This window comes from Elephas maximus, chromosome 18 (assembly GCF_024166365.1).
Source record: "Elephas maximus indicus isolate mEleMax1 chromosome 18, mEleMax1 primary haplotype, whole genome shotgun sequence".
In the NCBI taxonomy this organism is placed as follows: Eukaryota; Metazoa; Chordata; class Mammalia; order Proboscidea; family Elephantidae; genus Elephas; species Elephas maximus.
Genome location: NC_064836.1, coordinates 5,286,835 through 5,303,659, shown reverse-complemented (window position 1 = coordinate 5,303,659; position 16,825 = coordinate 5,286,835). Strand labels below are relative to the sequence as shown.

The 16,825-nt window shown below is 37.8% G+C and overlaps 1 protein-coding gene across 12 annotated transcripts in view; it reads left to right on the top strand.

Annotated features, from left to right (window-relative positions):
- DENND1B (DENN domain containing 1B) overlaps window positions 1-16,825 on the top strand; it is a 306,443-nt gene that overhangs the window by 154,702 nt on the left and 134,916 nt on the right. For all 12 annotated transcript variants that reach the window (XM_049857696.1, XM_049857693.1, XM_049857703.1 and 9 more), the window contains 2 exons: window positions 1,886-1,939; window positions 3,616-3,726. In XM_049857696.1, coding sequence (XP_049713653.1) covers window positions 1,886-1,939; window positions 3,616-3,726 — 165 coding nt within the window. The remainder of the gene's footprint in view (window positions 1-1,885; window positions 1,940-3,615; window positions 3,727-16,825) is intronic.

Genomic DNA, 16,825 nt, shown 5'->3' with positions numbered 1-16,825 from the left:
TGTTTGATTACTTGACTCCTTCCATGGGCATGGATGGTGGATCCAAGTAAAATGAAATTCTCTACAACTTCAATCTTTTCTCTGTTTATCATGATGTTGCTTATTGGTCCAGTTGTGAGGATTTTTGTTTTCTTTATGATGAGGCATAACCATACTTTAGTCTTCATCCCTAAGTGCTTCAAGTCCTCTTCACTTTCGGCAAGCAAGGTTGTGTCATCTGCATATCGTAGGTTTTTAATGAATCTGCCTCTAATCCTGATGCTGTGTTCTTCTTCGTATAGTCCAGCTTCTCAGATTATTTGCTCAGCATACAGATTAAATAAGTATTATTAAAGGGTACAACCCTGATGCACACCTTTCTTGATTTTAAACCACACAGTATCCCCTTGTTCTCTTTGAATGACTGCCTCTTGGTCTGTGTGTGGGCTCCTCATGAGCACAGTCAAGTGTTCTGGAATTCCCACTCTTTGAAATGTTATCCATAATTTGTCTTGATCCATACAGTCAAATGCCTTTGAATAGTCAATAAAACACACGCAAACATCTTTCTGGTATTCCCTGCTTTCAGCCAAGACCCACCTGACACCAGCAGTGATATCCCTGGTTCCACGCCCTCTTCTGAATCGGGCTTCAATTTCTGGTACTTCCCTGTCGATGTACTGCTGCAACAGTTTTTGGATTATCTTTCACATAATTTTACTTGGGTGATATTAATAATAATATTGTTTGATAATTTCCACATTCTGATCACTTTTCTTTGGAATTGGAAATGAATATCGATCTCTTCCAGTTGGTTGCCCAGGTAGCTGTCTTCAAAATTTCTTGGCATAGATGAGGGAGCACTTCCAGCATTGCATCCATTTGTTGAAACATTTCAGTTGGTATTCCTTCAATTCCTGGAGCCTTGTTTTTTGCCAGTGCCTTCAGTGCAGCTTTGATTTCTTCCTTTAGTACCATTGGCTCTTGATCATATGCTGCCTCTTGAAGCGGTTGAATGTTGACCAGTTCTTTTTGGTTCAATGACTCTGTGTATTCCATTAGTCTTCTTTTGATGCTTCCTGCATCGTTCAGTTTTTTTGTTGAATAGCTGAAGTGAATAGAAGAAATGATGAAGGTAGAGAACTGAACAGAAGATTTCAAAGCTGGCTCGAGAAGACAAAGTATTATAATGAAATGTGCAAAAACCTGGAATTAGAAAACCAAAAGGGAAGAACACACTTGGCATTTCTCAAGCCAAAGATTTGAAGAAAAGAAATTCAAGCTCCAGTTTGCATTATTGAAGCCTTGACCAATACAGAAGCTAATTATTATTTATTTAGTGGATATATGAAGAGTCATATTTTGGGATGAGTAATTACACTTTTAAGAAATTTAAAAATACTTAAAAATTATGTTTTATGGCTACTTTCTAAACAATATAGTGGCTGATGTGTAAAAAAGAATTGTCATTACTTTCCATATAAACCCAGGAATCTTAATAGGTTTTGATATATCCTTATGCAAGTGACCCTTAATTTTCCAGTCTAGAAGAACAAAATGTGCTTTATGAATATTTAAAAAAAAAAAAAACAAACCTCTCAGTAATGTACTTTTGTGGGGAGGGGTTCTTACTAAATGTTTCCCAGGATGCTCTTCTGAAAACATTACTGTTCAATTTTTTAAATATTTTAACCAACACCTAACTCTTTGTATGAAAAATGTGATGTGAAATCTCATGTAATCTCCTATCTCATTTAAGCTTTTTTCATGTTCAACATATCCTGTTAGCCCATGGCATTTATTTAGTTGATGTATTTTTTATCTTTATCCCAAGTTGTATGTACTATATACTGTGATACCAAATGTTTAATTCTCCTTTTCTTATGTGATTTATTTCTATGATTAGCATTCCTACTTCATTGCCCCTGATGTAACTGGACTCCCAACAATCCCTGAGAGTGTAAGTTTTCTGTTTTCTACTTAATGTGTCCTAGGTCACGTTTTATTTCTTTTGCTCTCGCTCTTTAGGGAAATAGAGTACATTGTGACTATCTGTGTTGATTTTGAGAAATAATGCAGAAAGGGATAACAATGGTGTTATCCTTTTGTTCTTATTTATCTGCTTCTTTACCCCCTTCCTAATTAATATCTGGTTGTAGATAAGGAAAATTATATGAGAGAAACTATTTTTATCATTTGGCATAATGAGGAAGGATCTCATATATTCAATTAGATCCTGAGCTCCCCTGTATCACGTAGAGGAGGTATCTCAGGAAATGGCTTCTGCTGGTGGGGAATGGATATTGGCATTAGAAAATGCTTTCCCATAAGGTAAAAATATATGGTTACTTCAGTGTACTAACCGTAGTATTTTTGATTCTTTGTACGTAAGTGTTCAAATCTTAGATGTCCCATATTTCAGTTTCTGATTTTAACTTAAAATAATAGTATTTTATAAGACTTGAGAGATACTACAAAAATTATAAAAAATTACTGAGTTTTGCATTTCACTTAGAGTGCTAGGTGTAGCCTTGGTAGGAATATTTTCTGTGTTTTAATAGTTGTTAAAAATTGATACTCTGTAGAAGAGTTTACATGGATAATTGGAAATGACAAATATGTTTTCATGCTTTTAGATAGCTGTGTGAAAAGAAAAGGAAGTATACTTTTGCTTACTATGTCTTCAGCTTCCCTTGGAAGGTTAGAATGAACCAGTAGAAACAATTTAATCAACAGTAAAGGAAAAACCAACAGAGAAAATACTTCTAAATATACTTATTATTTTCATTAGATTTCTGCTGTTCTTCAAAAAAGTCTTCAAACTTATTGACTGTTGTGATTTCTAGAAGCACATGGCTAATGTAAGGGGATGAACTGAGTCCCAGAAGATGGTTGTGAATTTTCTGATATCAAACTAATACTTTCAGTGCTGTTTTTAAGTGCAGCTGAATCCAGATGACCACTGTGAAAGACCTTGGATTAAGCTGCTCTGAGTGTAGGCCTGAGGTACACACTCAGGACTCTCAGGCCAGTTTATAGGCTTTAAAGGCTTGTACGCTGTACACTGTGGGCCAAGTACCCTGCTGTGTTTCCCTCGCGGCCGACTGACCAGGGAGCCTCTGGTGTGTTTGAACTGCCTGCCCTCTGGTTAGCAGCAGGGCACTTTAACCATTGTGCTGTCAGAGCTCCTTGCCGAGTGAGTGGCAAACGTGGGGGCCGCAGATGCATTCGCTGAAGCAGTGGTTCCCAAACCTCAGTGTACAGAGTCGTCTCCGGGAACGCTTGATAAAAAGGCAGATTCTTGGAGTCATATTCCAAAAACTGCACTTGAGCAGATCTAGATCGGAGACCAGAAGATCTACCGCTTTTATAAGTACTTGGAGAGGGAGAGTGAGAAGTATGTAATCCACTGCTTACACTCTGAGAAACATTTTTCTGGAGTAGAGTTATCTTTCCACAGTGATAGAATGCTAAGTGCTTCGTGTGGCAGCAGAGTAGTATTAAATATTATTTTAATGAATACCATTTTCATAATAAAACCTTTTGAACTTGAAGACTTTTTTGTATGGTTATAAAATATTTTTCTTCATAATCTCCATGAGCTCTAATTTCCACAATTATTTTTCACATGTACAGAGAAATCTTACGGAATATTTTGTTGCCGTGGATGTGAACAATATGCTAGAGCTGTATGCCAGCATGCTGCACGAGAGACGCGTCATCATCACCTCCAGCAAATTAAGCACTGTGAGTACTTCACAGCTCTGCTTTTAAGCCGCGTGTATTGAGCAGTCACAAAAGACCTACAAGCCTGCGCGGTTTGAGAAGTGTTCTATGTGTACTTATAAGACAATATCCGCATATTTTTCTGATATGTGGTTTTAATCTGGGTGTTGAAGTACAAAAGTCTGATTTATGGAAGGCCTTCTCAGATGCATTAAGTCAGGTTAATTATTTTTTCTTATCAGGAGATGAGAGTTGTGTGTGTGTGTGTGTTTTTTTTTTTAATCTCTAGAGTTCATTTTAATGCCTTCTACCATATAAAGAATTCTTAAGAGCTATTATGAGATCTTTTATTCACTTGTGACTTTTTCCATTGGAGCTACTTGAAAGAAATCAAGGGGCCATGATAATAGCTGCTATCCTAACCTGGTAATAGGTAGATTCATCTTTGTTGCCGAGTCGTGGTTTGGGAGTAGATTCTATAATAGTTCTGATTTGGAGGAGCTCTTCAGACTGATAATAACTTAAATGTCAAAGTAGCATTTTATTAGTTTTTTTCTTTTTTTTAAATCACAGGTTTTATGCCACTCACTAAAATGTTCTTTTGGAAGGTTTCGCTTACTATGGTAAATGCAGTGAGAATAGACGGATTTTTCTCACATTATAGAAAAGCATTCAAAAGTATTTGCTAGATTTCCTCATTTTTTTTTTACCATAAGCATTAAAAATGTGATATTTTTTACTTTTAATTTTTAATACATTCAAATATAGCTTTGATTAATCTGTGAGGTATTTTATGAAAAACCATTGTTCAGTATTATGTGAATTTGCTTTACAAAACTAGTTAATTTATTAAAATAAAATCACATTTTTTATACTTTGGTCTTCTTTTAAGTACTACGGCTGCTAACGAAAAGGTCAGAAGTTCGAATCCACCAGCTGCTCTGTGGAAGCCCTACGGGGCAGTTCTAATCTGTCCTACAGGGTCGCTATGAGTCAGAATCGACTCGACAGCAGTGGGTTTTTTTTAAGTAGATCAAGGTAGAAATAAAAACCTCATCCTATAACATGTATACACACACACACTGTGAAGTGCTTAGAATTAAGCCTGCGAAAGATAAATGTACAATGATCATTAGCTATAGTTTGACGTTTTAGGATAGAAGGACCGTTAGAATTTCTCTAGTATATTTTACTGTTTAACAATGAGAAAGCTGTTTTCAGACAGGGTGAATGGCCACCCTAAGGCCAGATAACTTATTGCAGACAGGTAATATGAAACTGGATCTCCTGGTTCCAATTCTAGGGTTATTATATACACCAAAACCAAAAACCAAACCCACTGCCGTCAAGTCAATTGTGACTCATAGCGACTCTATAGGACAGAGTACAACTCCCCCATAGGGTTTCCAAGGAGCACCTGGTGGGTTTGAACTGCCGACCTTTTGGTTAGCAGTCATAGCACTTAACCAATATGCCACTAGGGTTTCCCTATTCTATATAATATGTAAAAAATATATAATTTGGAAATTTTTGAATTACAATGTTGATAGGCCCCGTCTTCAAAAAAAAAAATTGAAAGCATGGTATTTTACATATTGAAAAAATACACTGTCATATGCACTTAAAGTGTAGAGAAATGATGTAATAAATCAGAGAATAAATACTAGTCAGTGACAAAAATAATTATTTTCAGTTTCTTAAATGATGCTGAGAAATTAAGCCTGAAACATTTGGTACTTTTATTTTTCATTTCTGGTATTTTTAATTTACCATTGAGGTAAAAGCGTCTTCCTTGTCTTCCCACTCCTTTTCCTTTTTTAAACATGATTTTTCTCAAGATTATAAAGGCTATTTCTATATGGATACTTTCCTCAAGATTAAAAAGTTCGTACAAACTGTCGTGTAGGCCTAGAAACCAAACTCCTAGAAGGATTAATTCATATGAAAATATTTATTAGACCCCTACTATGTGCCAGGAACTTTGTCAGCACTAAGAATTCAGCAGTAAGCAAAGTCAAGTTCTAATCCTCTTGGAGCTTATATGCAGTTGGGATGAAACAGATAATAAACAAATGAATTAATAAATAACTATTGTATCATATGACAGGAAACTCTGGTGGCATAGTAGTGAAGAGCTCTATCTGCCGATCAAAAGGTCAGCAGTTTGAATCCACCAGTTGCTCCTTGGAAACCCTATGGGGCAGCTCTACTCTGTCCTATAGGGTCGCTATGAGTTGGAATCGACTTGACGGCAATGGGTTTGGTTTTGGGGTTTGTTTATGTCATATGATGATAAGTTCCAAAGGGTAATGAATAAACTGAGTGTGTGTTGTGTGTGTGTGTGTGATAGGAGACAGGGAGCAGGTTTTTATTTATATATGACGGTCGTGGAAAACCTCCGTAATAAGGTGATATTTGAGCAGAGATCTCAAGGAAGTGAATGAGTGAGTTGTGTGAATGAACGCACAAGCTACTCTATTTAGAAAAGTATTAAAAATAAATCAGAATATATGTTTTAAAAAATGTTAGTGTTTCTCTTTGTTATAATTTATATCCTCCTCTTAATGGCTGAGTAACCTCTTTGTAACTCAGTTTCTTCATGTGCAAAATGGGAGTAATAGTAGTCTTAATCTCATAGGGTTGTTGTGAGGGTTAACGTGTACACACACACACACACTATGAAGTACTTAGAATTATGCCTGCAAAAGATGAATGTACAGTGATTGTTAGCTGTAATTGTTTTAATTGACTATCTATAGTTTCGAGTAGAACTTTATTAACATGCATACCCTTTAGCTTTAACTTTGACTTAAAAAACAAATTGTTACAGTAAAGGCTTGATACTACTCAGGGATGTTTCCTTTCTTTGAGGTCAACTTAATACCAAGTGTTTATGACTGTTAGTGATAACGTAATGGTGATGTCACTTCTAAGTTAACAACTCTGTTTTGGTTCACTCTCTGGGGCAATAGAACTGATAAAAGAAACATGATTAAAGGTCTTTTTCATGATCTCCTTATCCTTCTATGTGGAGGAAACTGATTTACTTGAACCTATCTTTAAAAAAACCCTTAATATAAATTTATCTGCTATAAATTCCATGAATAGTAACACTTAAGGTCAAGGACCAGTAACATAACATAAATTAGAAGTAAGCTGTTTTTAAAAGAGTTTAGTGAAATCTTGAAACTTCCAAGGAAGGAGTAATTAAGGAATAGTTAATGAATTTACTTATTTTTGAGCTTTTTATATTCATATATTATTTTACATATTATAAATACTATAATGTTCTTAGTATTAATGCAAGAAATTGTTTTACCCATTTTTTTCATTTCTTTATATCTGTAGCCTATATTATTGAAAGAATATATATAAGGTGTCATTATGTTTATAAATCTATTGTAACTTAAGAAAATTTTATTTGCCTAGATAATTGACTTTTTGACAATCATAATTTTCCAATAACTATAATAAAATAATTGTCAGCTTGCTGGAAACCCTGGTAGCATAAGTGGTTAAGAGCTATGTCTGCTAACCAAAAGGTTGGCAGTTCGAATCCACCAGGCGCTCCTTGGAAACTCTATGGGGCAGTTCTACTCTGTCCTATAGGGTCGGTATGAGTCGGAATCGACTCTACGGCAGTGGGTTTGGTTTTTGGTTTTTATAGCTTACTTGGTTTTAGTAATGATACATGGGTAGAGAATCAGCTAAACAAAGATCCTATTCTTTAGATGCTGTTGGTTTTAAAATGGTAATTTGTAACCTTTATAGAGATAAACTTTAAAATAAAAAAATTAGTTTTGAGATGGGTAAGCAAAAATACCGAGAATATTGTTGCATTTTGTATTTTAGTGGATTTTTACCCTTTTTTAAAGGGTGGTACTATGTTAGGACCCACTATTATATTTTTGTAGGTTTGATTTGAGTGAATTTGAACATAATCACTTTTGCTTTTATTCTAAAGATTTGTATATTATTAAGCACACATGAAGGTTTTCTGGCAATCCTGAACAAGAACATTGATTTTATGCATGTTGCAGGCAGACCCTAGATGTTTAAGCCCAAGTGAACCTCGGGTAGACTAGCTGAGTATCATACCAGAATCTCAAGTATTGAAAGCAAAGGAATAAATCATGATTTTACAAGAGTGTATCAGTTGACTTATTGCTGTTTTGTGACCAAAGGTAGGCAAGATTGCTGTTTAAAGCCATGTCATCGGTTCTCAAATCAGTCAGGCATGAAGCCTTGTCATATGCCTCTATAATTGTACCTCACCAGACTTTCTTTAACTAGTCAGCTGGGGCTGTACATTTTGTCTCAAACACCCGCTGGCCAGCATCTGACAGGAGTGTTCTCGTCATCCTGTCAGTAATATGTTAACTAGAGTGTATCTTTGTGGCCTGAAGAAGCAGGTGGAAGAGATGCTTCCCCTAAAAGCAGATGTCTAAACGTTAGCTCCTATTTGTGACCAGTATCTAGTTGGTAAATGTCACTGTCTTCAAGTCTATAAGCACATTAGTTACAGAGATTTGATTGTGTAATGTGTGTTCTTTCTGTATTATTTAGAGCAAGCAATATGCTGTGAGTGCTGGAATTGCATTAATAAACTGTAATTTCGTCCTTTGTTAGAGTTGCCCCCAGGCATTTAAGCATATGCTTTTCTCTCCCTCTCTCATTAATTCCATCAAGGGCATATGCAAAAAGAGATCTTGTGATTCCCAGAAAATTCGCTATTAAAACATAGGTTTTATAGGTTTAGTTTCACTGAAGGAGTGCCCAGAGAATTTTAACCTCTCCATCTGCATTATATATATGTTCTTGTTTTGTCTCGTAATGGTGCCGCCAGTATCAACATTTAATCTGAAGCCTGAAGCACAGAGACTCTTCCGGGGGATTAAGAATTGGACAGTTGGTGGAAGAACAAAAATTACCCAGGTCTACTTCCTAGTTAAGATTACTGAGGTGTATTTTTTTTCTCCTTGTGTTTTCAAAGCTGTGGCAGCAGTGGTGCTTTTAAAACTTGTTATCAAGACCTCTTGGGGAGAGATTGTAGGAACAATTTTTATATTTTTAATTCTTCCCAAAGCCCATAGCAACCAATTATGTCAATGAAACAATAGATAAATAATTCTTCTTACCGGTGTCCCGTTTGGCTTGTATACTGTATTTTTCATTTAGTGATAAGTAAATGTGGCTGGAGTGTGGCAGTGGGATTGTGAAGGTAACGCTGAGTTGGGAAGGGTGTGTGGAGGATAGTTGGAGGAGGCTCGTAAGACAGGAAAACTGGAGATACTTTTACCTTCCAGCTCTTGTGGTGCTAAGAGCCCTGTTTTTCATAGAAACAAGCACATCTTTCTGCCTCATGGTTTAGCTCATTTGTCTTCTAAAAGTAGACCATTGACTAAACAAAGCTTTCAGTGCAACACGGTATTATCTCAGGGGTGTATTAGAATGTCATTCCTCTAGGGTTTGTAATCTTTGTTTCTATGTCAACTCTGATCTCTACAAAAAGGGCCTCTGACCATTTCAGCTTACTGTAGTATTTTCTATAAAGAACAACAATTAAATTTTGTGCTGTCAGTTGATTATCAGTGTTAAATATAAGAAAAAATATGCATTATTTCTGTTTCTTTAGTAAAACTACCCCTGAGGGCAGCGTGTTTATTTTACAGTGTACCTTTTACACACTACAATTTTTTTCATTTTGCAGTTAGGGAAGTTTTTCTCTTTAGATAAACTTCCTTAGGTTATACGCTGCAATTTAACCCATTGTGGATGCCATCACTGAACATTTCTAAAATGGAATTCATTATCTTTCCCCCATAATCCCACCCAAGTCCTGTAGATTGTACCTCCTTAATCCTTCTGTAACCCCTCTTCTGCATTCTAACTGTACATTGTCTTAGTTCAGTCTATTATCACTTCCCATAAATATTTTTAAGGCCTTGGTGGTTCAGTGGTAGAATTCTCACCTTCCGTATGGGAGATCCAGGTTCAGCTCCCAGCCGGTGCACCTCATGTGCAACCACCGCCCATCTGGAGGTTTGCATGTTGCTGTGATACTGAACAGATTTCAGCGAAGCTTTCAAACTAACACAAACTAGGAAGAAAGGCCTTATGATCTGCTTTTGAAAATCAGTCATTGAAAATCCTATGTATAACAACAGCCCAATCTGCAACCAACATGGTGATGACATAGGACCAGGCAGCATTTCATTCCATTGTGCATGGGGTTGTCTTGCGTTGGGGGCTAACTCAATGGAAGCTAACAAAAACAATGACAACAAGGTGCCAACTTAAGGAACAGATGTAGTTTAGAAGAGCCATCTCTAAAATTGATTTACTGATACACAGCTTCTCAGTCACCTACACTATGAAATTCATTGTCAAGTGTATTCTTATGCATTAAATTATATAAATACATATGTTGTTGTTGTTAGGTGCTGTTGAGTTGGTTTTGACTCATACCAATCCTATAGCAGAACAAAACACTGCCCAGTGCTGGGTCATCCTCACAATCGTTGTTATGCTTGAGCCCATTATTGCAGCCACTGTGCCAGTCCATCCCATTGAAGGTCTTCCTCTTTTTCGCTGACCCTCTACTTTACCAAGCATGATGTCCTCCTCCAGGGACTGCCCCCTCCTAATAACACGTCCAAAGTTTGTGAGATGTAGTCTCACCATCCATGCTTCTAAGGAGCATTCTGGTTTTACTTCTTCTGAAACAGACTTGTTCGTTCTTCTGGCAGTCCATGGTACATTCAGTAATCTTTGTCACCAGGCGTCAATTCTCCAATCTGTGCTATTCATTGTCCAGCTTTTGCATGCATATGAGGCTATTGACAACACCATGGCCTGGGTCAGGCGCACCTTAGTCTTCAAGGTGACACCTTTGCTTTTCAACACTTTAAAGAGGTCTTTTGTAGCAAATTTGTGGAATGCAACGCATCTTTTGAGTTCTTTACTGCCGCTTCCATGGGCGTGGCTCGAGGATCCAAGTAAAATGAAATCTCTGACAACTTCAGTCTTTTCTCCATTTATCATAATGTTGCTTATTGGTCTAGTTGTGAGGAAATATATTTATTTATATATATGTGTGTATAAATATATTCATATATATGCATGTGTATATTATACACATGCATATATATGAATATATTTAATCTTTCAAATTGTGAGCATAATGGAGAAATGTTTTTAAAATACATTTTTTAATTATGAAATATGAAGCATTTGTTTGATACTGAAAATGCCAGGGTAGAAACTTGTCTCTTTGACAAGTAGAAATGTATCTCTGGCTTATCTCTTTGATTCTTGACTCTTTATCCATTAATAATGATGATGGTGATGTCTCTTTGACACTTGACTCTATCCATTCAAGATAATGATGATAATGGTTTCTTTTTAAATTCTGAAGTTTTTAAGGTAAAGGCCAGTATCCATGTAACCTTTGCCTAAAAAAAAAAAAAAAAAGCTTCAGCAGTTTTCTACTAGAGAATTTTTTAAAGCTTATGACAAAATTAGAGAGTTTTTAAAAGCTTATGACAAAATTATAATACCTTGTGAAAATTTATCAATACATCTTGAACTCTTTTAGCTTCGTGAAGCTCTGTTGCTGTATTGACTTTTGTTCAGCCCGTGCAGGCATTTAAATTGGTATCTTTTGGCCTTCATACAGCCCTAGGTAGAAATTCTATGCCTTTCTCCCTGTGCAGAGTGTTCATTTGCTCATTCATTGAATCACCGCTTGTTTATGGGTTTATGGAACACCTGACTCATGCCAGCCAGTGTTCTAAGGATATGATGGTGAATAAGTCATAGCCTCTGTATCAGTCTGCATCCATTCAGGAGAGAGAAGCCGCACAGTAATTTGAACAAAGAAAGTTTAATATAAAGAATTACAAACTATAACAGAGGATTGAAGTAACAAGCGATTGGCTAAGAAATAAAGAGAATGCTAAAGAATACTGGAAATAGCAGATATAAGAAGCAGTCACTACCCTTAGGGAAGAGCTAGAGCACCAAGGGATAAGCTCTAGACCCTGTTGGAGAGGGCACAGCCCTGGCTCATTGGATGGCAAAGAACTTGCAGGGAACCCGCCCCCTTGGGTGCCTGGAAAAGCTTCCCACAGAGAGGTGCCATGCCTTGGAACTTGCTGTAAAACCATGTGAGCGTCAGAGAAGCTGTTCACAGAGAGGTGCATTGCCGACAACACACTGTCATGAAGCTGCCTAAGGAGGTGCCAGGGGAAGCTGTTCACCAGGGTTGTCTCACTGGAAGCACTTCTCTGAAAAATCAGTTGAGATGGGGATGGTTCCAGGGGAAGCTGCTGGGTACCAGATACTGCTTGCTATTGTACACTGTAGGAGCCTCCTGTGCTATAGGATCCAGGCACTGGAATGGCTGCAAGCATTGTAAAAGCCTGAGGTACTCTGCTATAAAACTGCCCAAGATGGGGGTGGATGAGGGGGTGAGGGGATTCCAGGGGAAGATTCTGGCTGTCGTTACTTGCAGGAGCCAAGTGCAGGAGAAGCCACCCATGTCACAGGAGCCTGGTGGCCATTCCTGCTGCAGGATCTGGATCCTGGGGAAACTGCATGTGCTCTAGGAGCCAGGCCCTGGACAAGCCACAGACTTCACAAGAACCTGCCAAATGAGCACGTTGGAACCAGGAAGCAAAACCCTCCCTTCTGGCAATATTTGTTCAGTGCCCTCTCCTGACAAAGCTTAACATCATGCCAGGAAAAGATATCTACCTTATTTTTACACAAATAATGCGTGTGTTATATGTTTTTTTGCCAACTGGGCAGCCACCTTGAGCATTATTTTCCTAAGCATGGTATGCACGTTATATGTGTGGGCACGTCACTTACGTGGGTGCATTATTTATGAAAAAATACGGTAAAGGGCCCATATCCATTTTTCACAGATTAGGTAATGATGGGTGAATGAGGAGTTGAGAGGTAATAAATTGATAATTAGCACAGTCCCCCTCTTTGGATACTCAGCTTCCAGCTGCACCCTTCTGTACACATTTGAGCTCCTGTTCAACAGCAAAGTCAAATCTATGTTTCTACCTGATAAGATAGGTATTCTTTTTACAAATACATTCTCAACCTTTTCACAAAATTAGAGGTACAGTCCCAAGCATCACTGTATCTATCTTTTCAAATTTAATTACAGCCCCACTTAAAATTCTGGTACGTAAAGACTACGTTGTAAACTATTAACAACAGGTATAGATATAAAATAAAAATGGAAAGTAGAGAGATGAAAACAAATGGTTAACACAAAAAAAGTAAACAAAACATATGACAAAAAAAAAATATGCAAAAGTATTAAACAGCCTTTGTTTCTGTAACTGCCCTCAGTCAGAACCTCAGCTGGTCAGTCTTTACCTGGTATGGTGACCCAAAACTTTATTTCCAAGGGGTCTCAGTCCTCAGTGGTCCTGCCTTTTTATGGTTGCTGTAGTTTACCACCAACATTTACTTACTATTGGACATTGAAGCACCAGGAGGCTCCCCAGCCCTCCTTGCCTCTATTGTGTAGAAGTAACTCAATTTCTCTCTTTGTTAGTCAGGATCACTCACTCTGGCCAGTAGATTAACCTCCTTTTTTAGTCTATTTGTTCAGTGGCATAAGGAGCCCAAGTGGACCAGGTGGCAGTCTCATCTTCTAGTTCAGTAGAATTGTTGTTCCCCTGGTGGAAGCTTTCCTCCTTTGGGGACAAAGATCTACAAACAAGCAGAGCTCAAAATTGCAAGGATGGGAATGAAGACACCCGCAAGTAGTTTGTTAAGTGTAAGAACGAAAGGAGCCACTCCCACCTCTACCCTTTGGTTCCTGGTCCCGTGTGTTCTGACTGTGGGGGGGCATGCACTGCATCCTATGAAACTGGGCCCCACCCTGCCAGGAGGTTGTCTCCCAGCTGACACCATAACTGATGGGGAATGGCTGTGAACTCACTGCTGCACTGCACTTTGCTGTGAAGTGCATTCCTTGATCAGATACAATGCTGTGAAGAATTCCATGCTGATGGAATTCTGAATCCATCAATGGTAATACTGGCAGAAGCATTTTGGGCAGAGAATCCATATCTAGAATATTTATTCCAGTGAGGATGAATCTCTGCCCCCTCATGATGGAAGAGGTCTAATGTAATTAACCTGCCACCAGGTAGCTGGCTGATTGCCATGGGGGGGTATCTCATCAGAGGCGTTCTGCTACAAAATCACCTGAATAGAGTATCTGGGGAAGCTCCTGGATTTACTGGTCACTGTGGACAGCAGGAGACAAGCCTTAGAGAAGCCTTATGCACTGCAGGAACCAGATGCTGGAGAGCTCACCTGCTGCAGGAGCCAGGCCTGGAGAGTCAGGTACCTACAGGACCCTCCCTACCTAGGAGCACACTGGAACCAGGAGGCAAAAATCCTTCCTCCTGTAGTGTATCACCAGTGCCCACTACTGACAAAGTTCTATGTTAGGCTAGCTGACAAAATAAAAATATCTGAAGAGGCTAGAGCCATTTTCACAGATAAATAGAAAAGGCTGAATTTGGAGCTGAGAGGCAACAAATTGATGACTGGTACAGCCTCCATGAAGCTTATATTTTATCGTGATTTACTACAGTGATAAAATAGTGCTATGAAAAGAAAGAGGAAAAGATAGTTAACCACCTGAGAAGATATGAATGACCTTTATTTTCAAGGAAATTTTTGACATTGGTAGGGTTTTCCAAAGACCAGAGTATAAGCGTATTGATTCATTTATTTGTGCATTCATAAGCATTATTATTTGTCAAGTACTGGGAATTTCAAAGTTACTAATTTATGATTCTGCAAAAATGTCAATGAGTCAAGGCCAGTCAATGTGATAAGAATTCTAATATGGGAGAGTTTGGAGGAGAGTCGTAGATTAAAGAGTTGACTTTAGTCTGATACAGATTTCCTGAAAGGAATTTCTGTCATGTCTTGGAAATGTTTGATATGTCACTGTGTGTGTGTGTTTGTGTGAAGAAAGAGAAGGAGAGAGAGAATGAGGTACTTGATATGACCAGTTTTGTTTTGGGAAAGGTAACACAGGTGTCATTATAAAAGAAGAAATGGAGTAGGGAAAAATCTAGCTGGTGAGGCCAGTTAAAAGGCTGTCTGTCATAGCAATAAAAGCAAGAGACGATTAACTCCTGAACTAGGACAGTGACAGTAAGATGGAGGTGAGGTTGGATTTTAGAAATATTCCAAAGAAAGAGTCCGTTGGATGTAGTAGCTGCTTGAGAATAGGTAAGGGAGAGGGAGGGGTGTAGAATGACACACATAGACAAATCTTGAAGTATTTATTTGGTATCTGCTATATGTTCGAATCCACCAGTCACTTCTTGGAAACCCTGTGGGGCTACCCTGTGCTATAGGGTTGCTATGAGTTGGGATCTACTCAAAGGCAGTGTTTTTTTTTTTTTAATATATATATATATAAAGGATCAGGGCTAGATATCATTTAATATCAGAAGGTTGTAACTTTATATATGTGTGTGTGTGTCTAGGTATATGTGTACATATTTATGTATGGATGCATATATTTATACATCACAAGTATGCTAAATGCATATATATGCATGTTTTATATATATATGTATAAAAGAATGTTATAGTATGAAACCCACTGCCGTCGAGTTGATTCTGACTCATAGTGACCCTATAGGACAGAGTAGAACTGCCTCACAGAGTTTCCAAGGAGCGCCTGGTGGATTCGAACTGCTGACCTCTTGGTTAGCAGCCAGAGCACTTAACCACTACACCACCAGGGTTTCCATGTTATAGTATATACAATTTTAATATTAAAATATATAATGTATATGTGTATCATTCATTCTCATCCAATTATGTGTAGTTTAAAGATTATGAGCTATTTAACTCCATTTATAAAGCTTTAGAAATTGCTTCGTGATTGCTTTGCCACTGATTGCTATAGTGGCTTGCAATTAGTTTTACTTTTTCCTGGTGAGAGATATTTTAAAGTATGGTATTTAAATGTCTTATAGTTAAAGAGTAAGGATTTTATTTATTGGTTATTTGAATATTGTTCCTAAATATGGTGGTAGTATGATTATATTATCTTCTAAAATTAGTGATTTGTGTTCCACTCCTGACTGCTCGATCAGTAAACTGGATGACTTCATATACCACTTGATTTCTCCTACCCTGAAGTTTCTTGTCTGAAAAATGAAGGAATCAAACAAGAATGATCTCTAAGACCCTTTTTAATTCTTAAATTCAGGGATTCTTCTACTGTACTATTTATTTTCTGAATAATTACTTAATTTATGTGATGTATAGTACCCACATGAACATCCTGAAGTACTCCTTGAGAGTCTAGAGTCCGGATGTTTGTGAGGAGAGAAGGTAAGTACGTTTGAGGGAGTACCCACATGAACATCCTGAAGTACTCCTTGAGAGTCTAGAGTCCGGATGTTTGTGAGGAGAGAAGGTAAGTACATTTGAGGGATGTTGTAGTATTAGACTCCTGATTTTGGTGGTGAAGTAGATGGGGCCTTCTTTAAGAATAGGAAAACTACTATTGAAGTGACTTTGAGAGTGAGCACAAGAAAGCAATAAATTTAGAGAAACTTCTGCAATGTGACAGCATGGTAAATAGGGAAAGGTCATGTAGGGAAGGAAGTATATTTGCGGGTGTTGGCATTTATGTGTAATGTGGCAGCTACAGAAATCCGAAACCTTGTGTAGACAAGAGGTAAGTATTGCCAGTCATAGTGGTATGTAGAGAGGGACTAGAGTGTAAACTTCTTGAGAGCGTAGATTTTTGTTTGTTTCGTCTGTTATTATATCACCGGTCTCTATAAGTCAGAATCAACTCGATGGCAGTGGTTTTGGTTTTTTTTTTTTGGTATATCACTGGTACCAATAATATACCAAAAAAAAAAAAAAAACCCAAACCCACTGCCAATAAAGTTGCCTAGCACGTGGGTGGGAAACCCTGGTGGCGTAGTGGTTAAGTGCTATGGCTGCTAACCAAACGGTTGGCAGTTCGAATCAGCCAGGCGCTCCTTGGAAACTATGGGGCAGTTCTACTCTGTCTTCTAGGGTTGCTATGAGTCGGAAT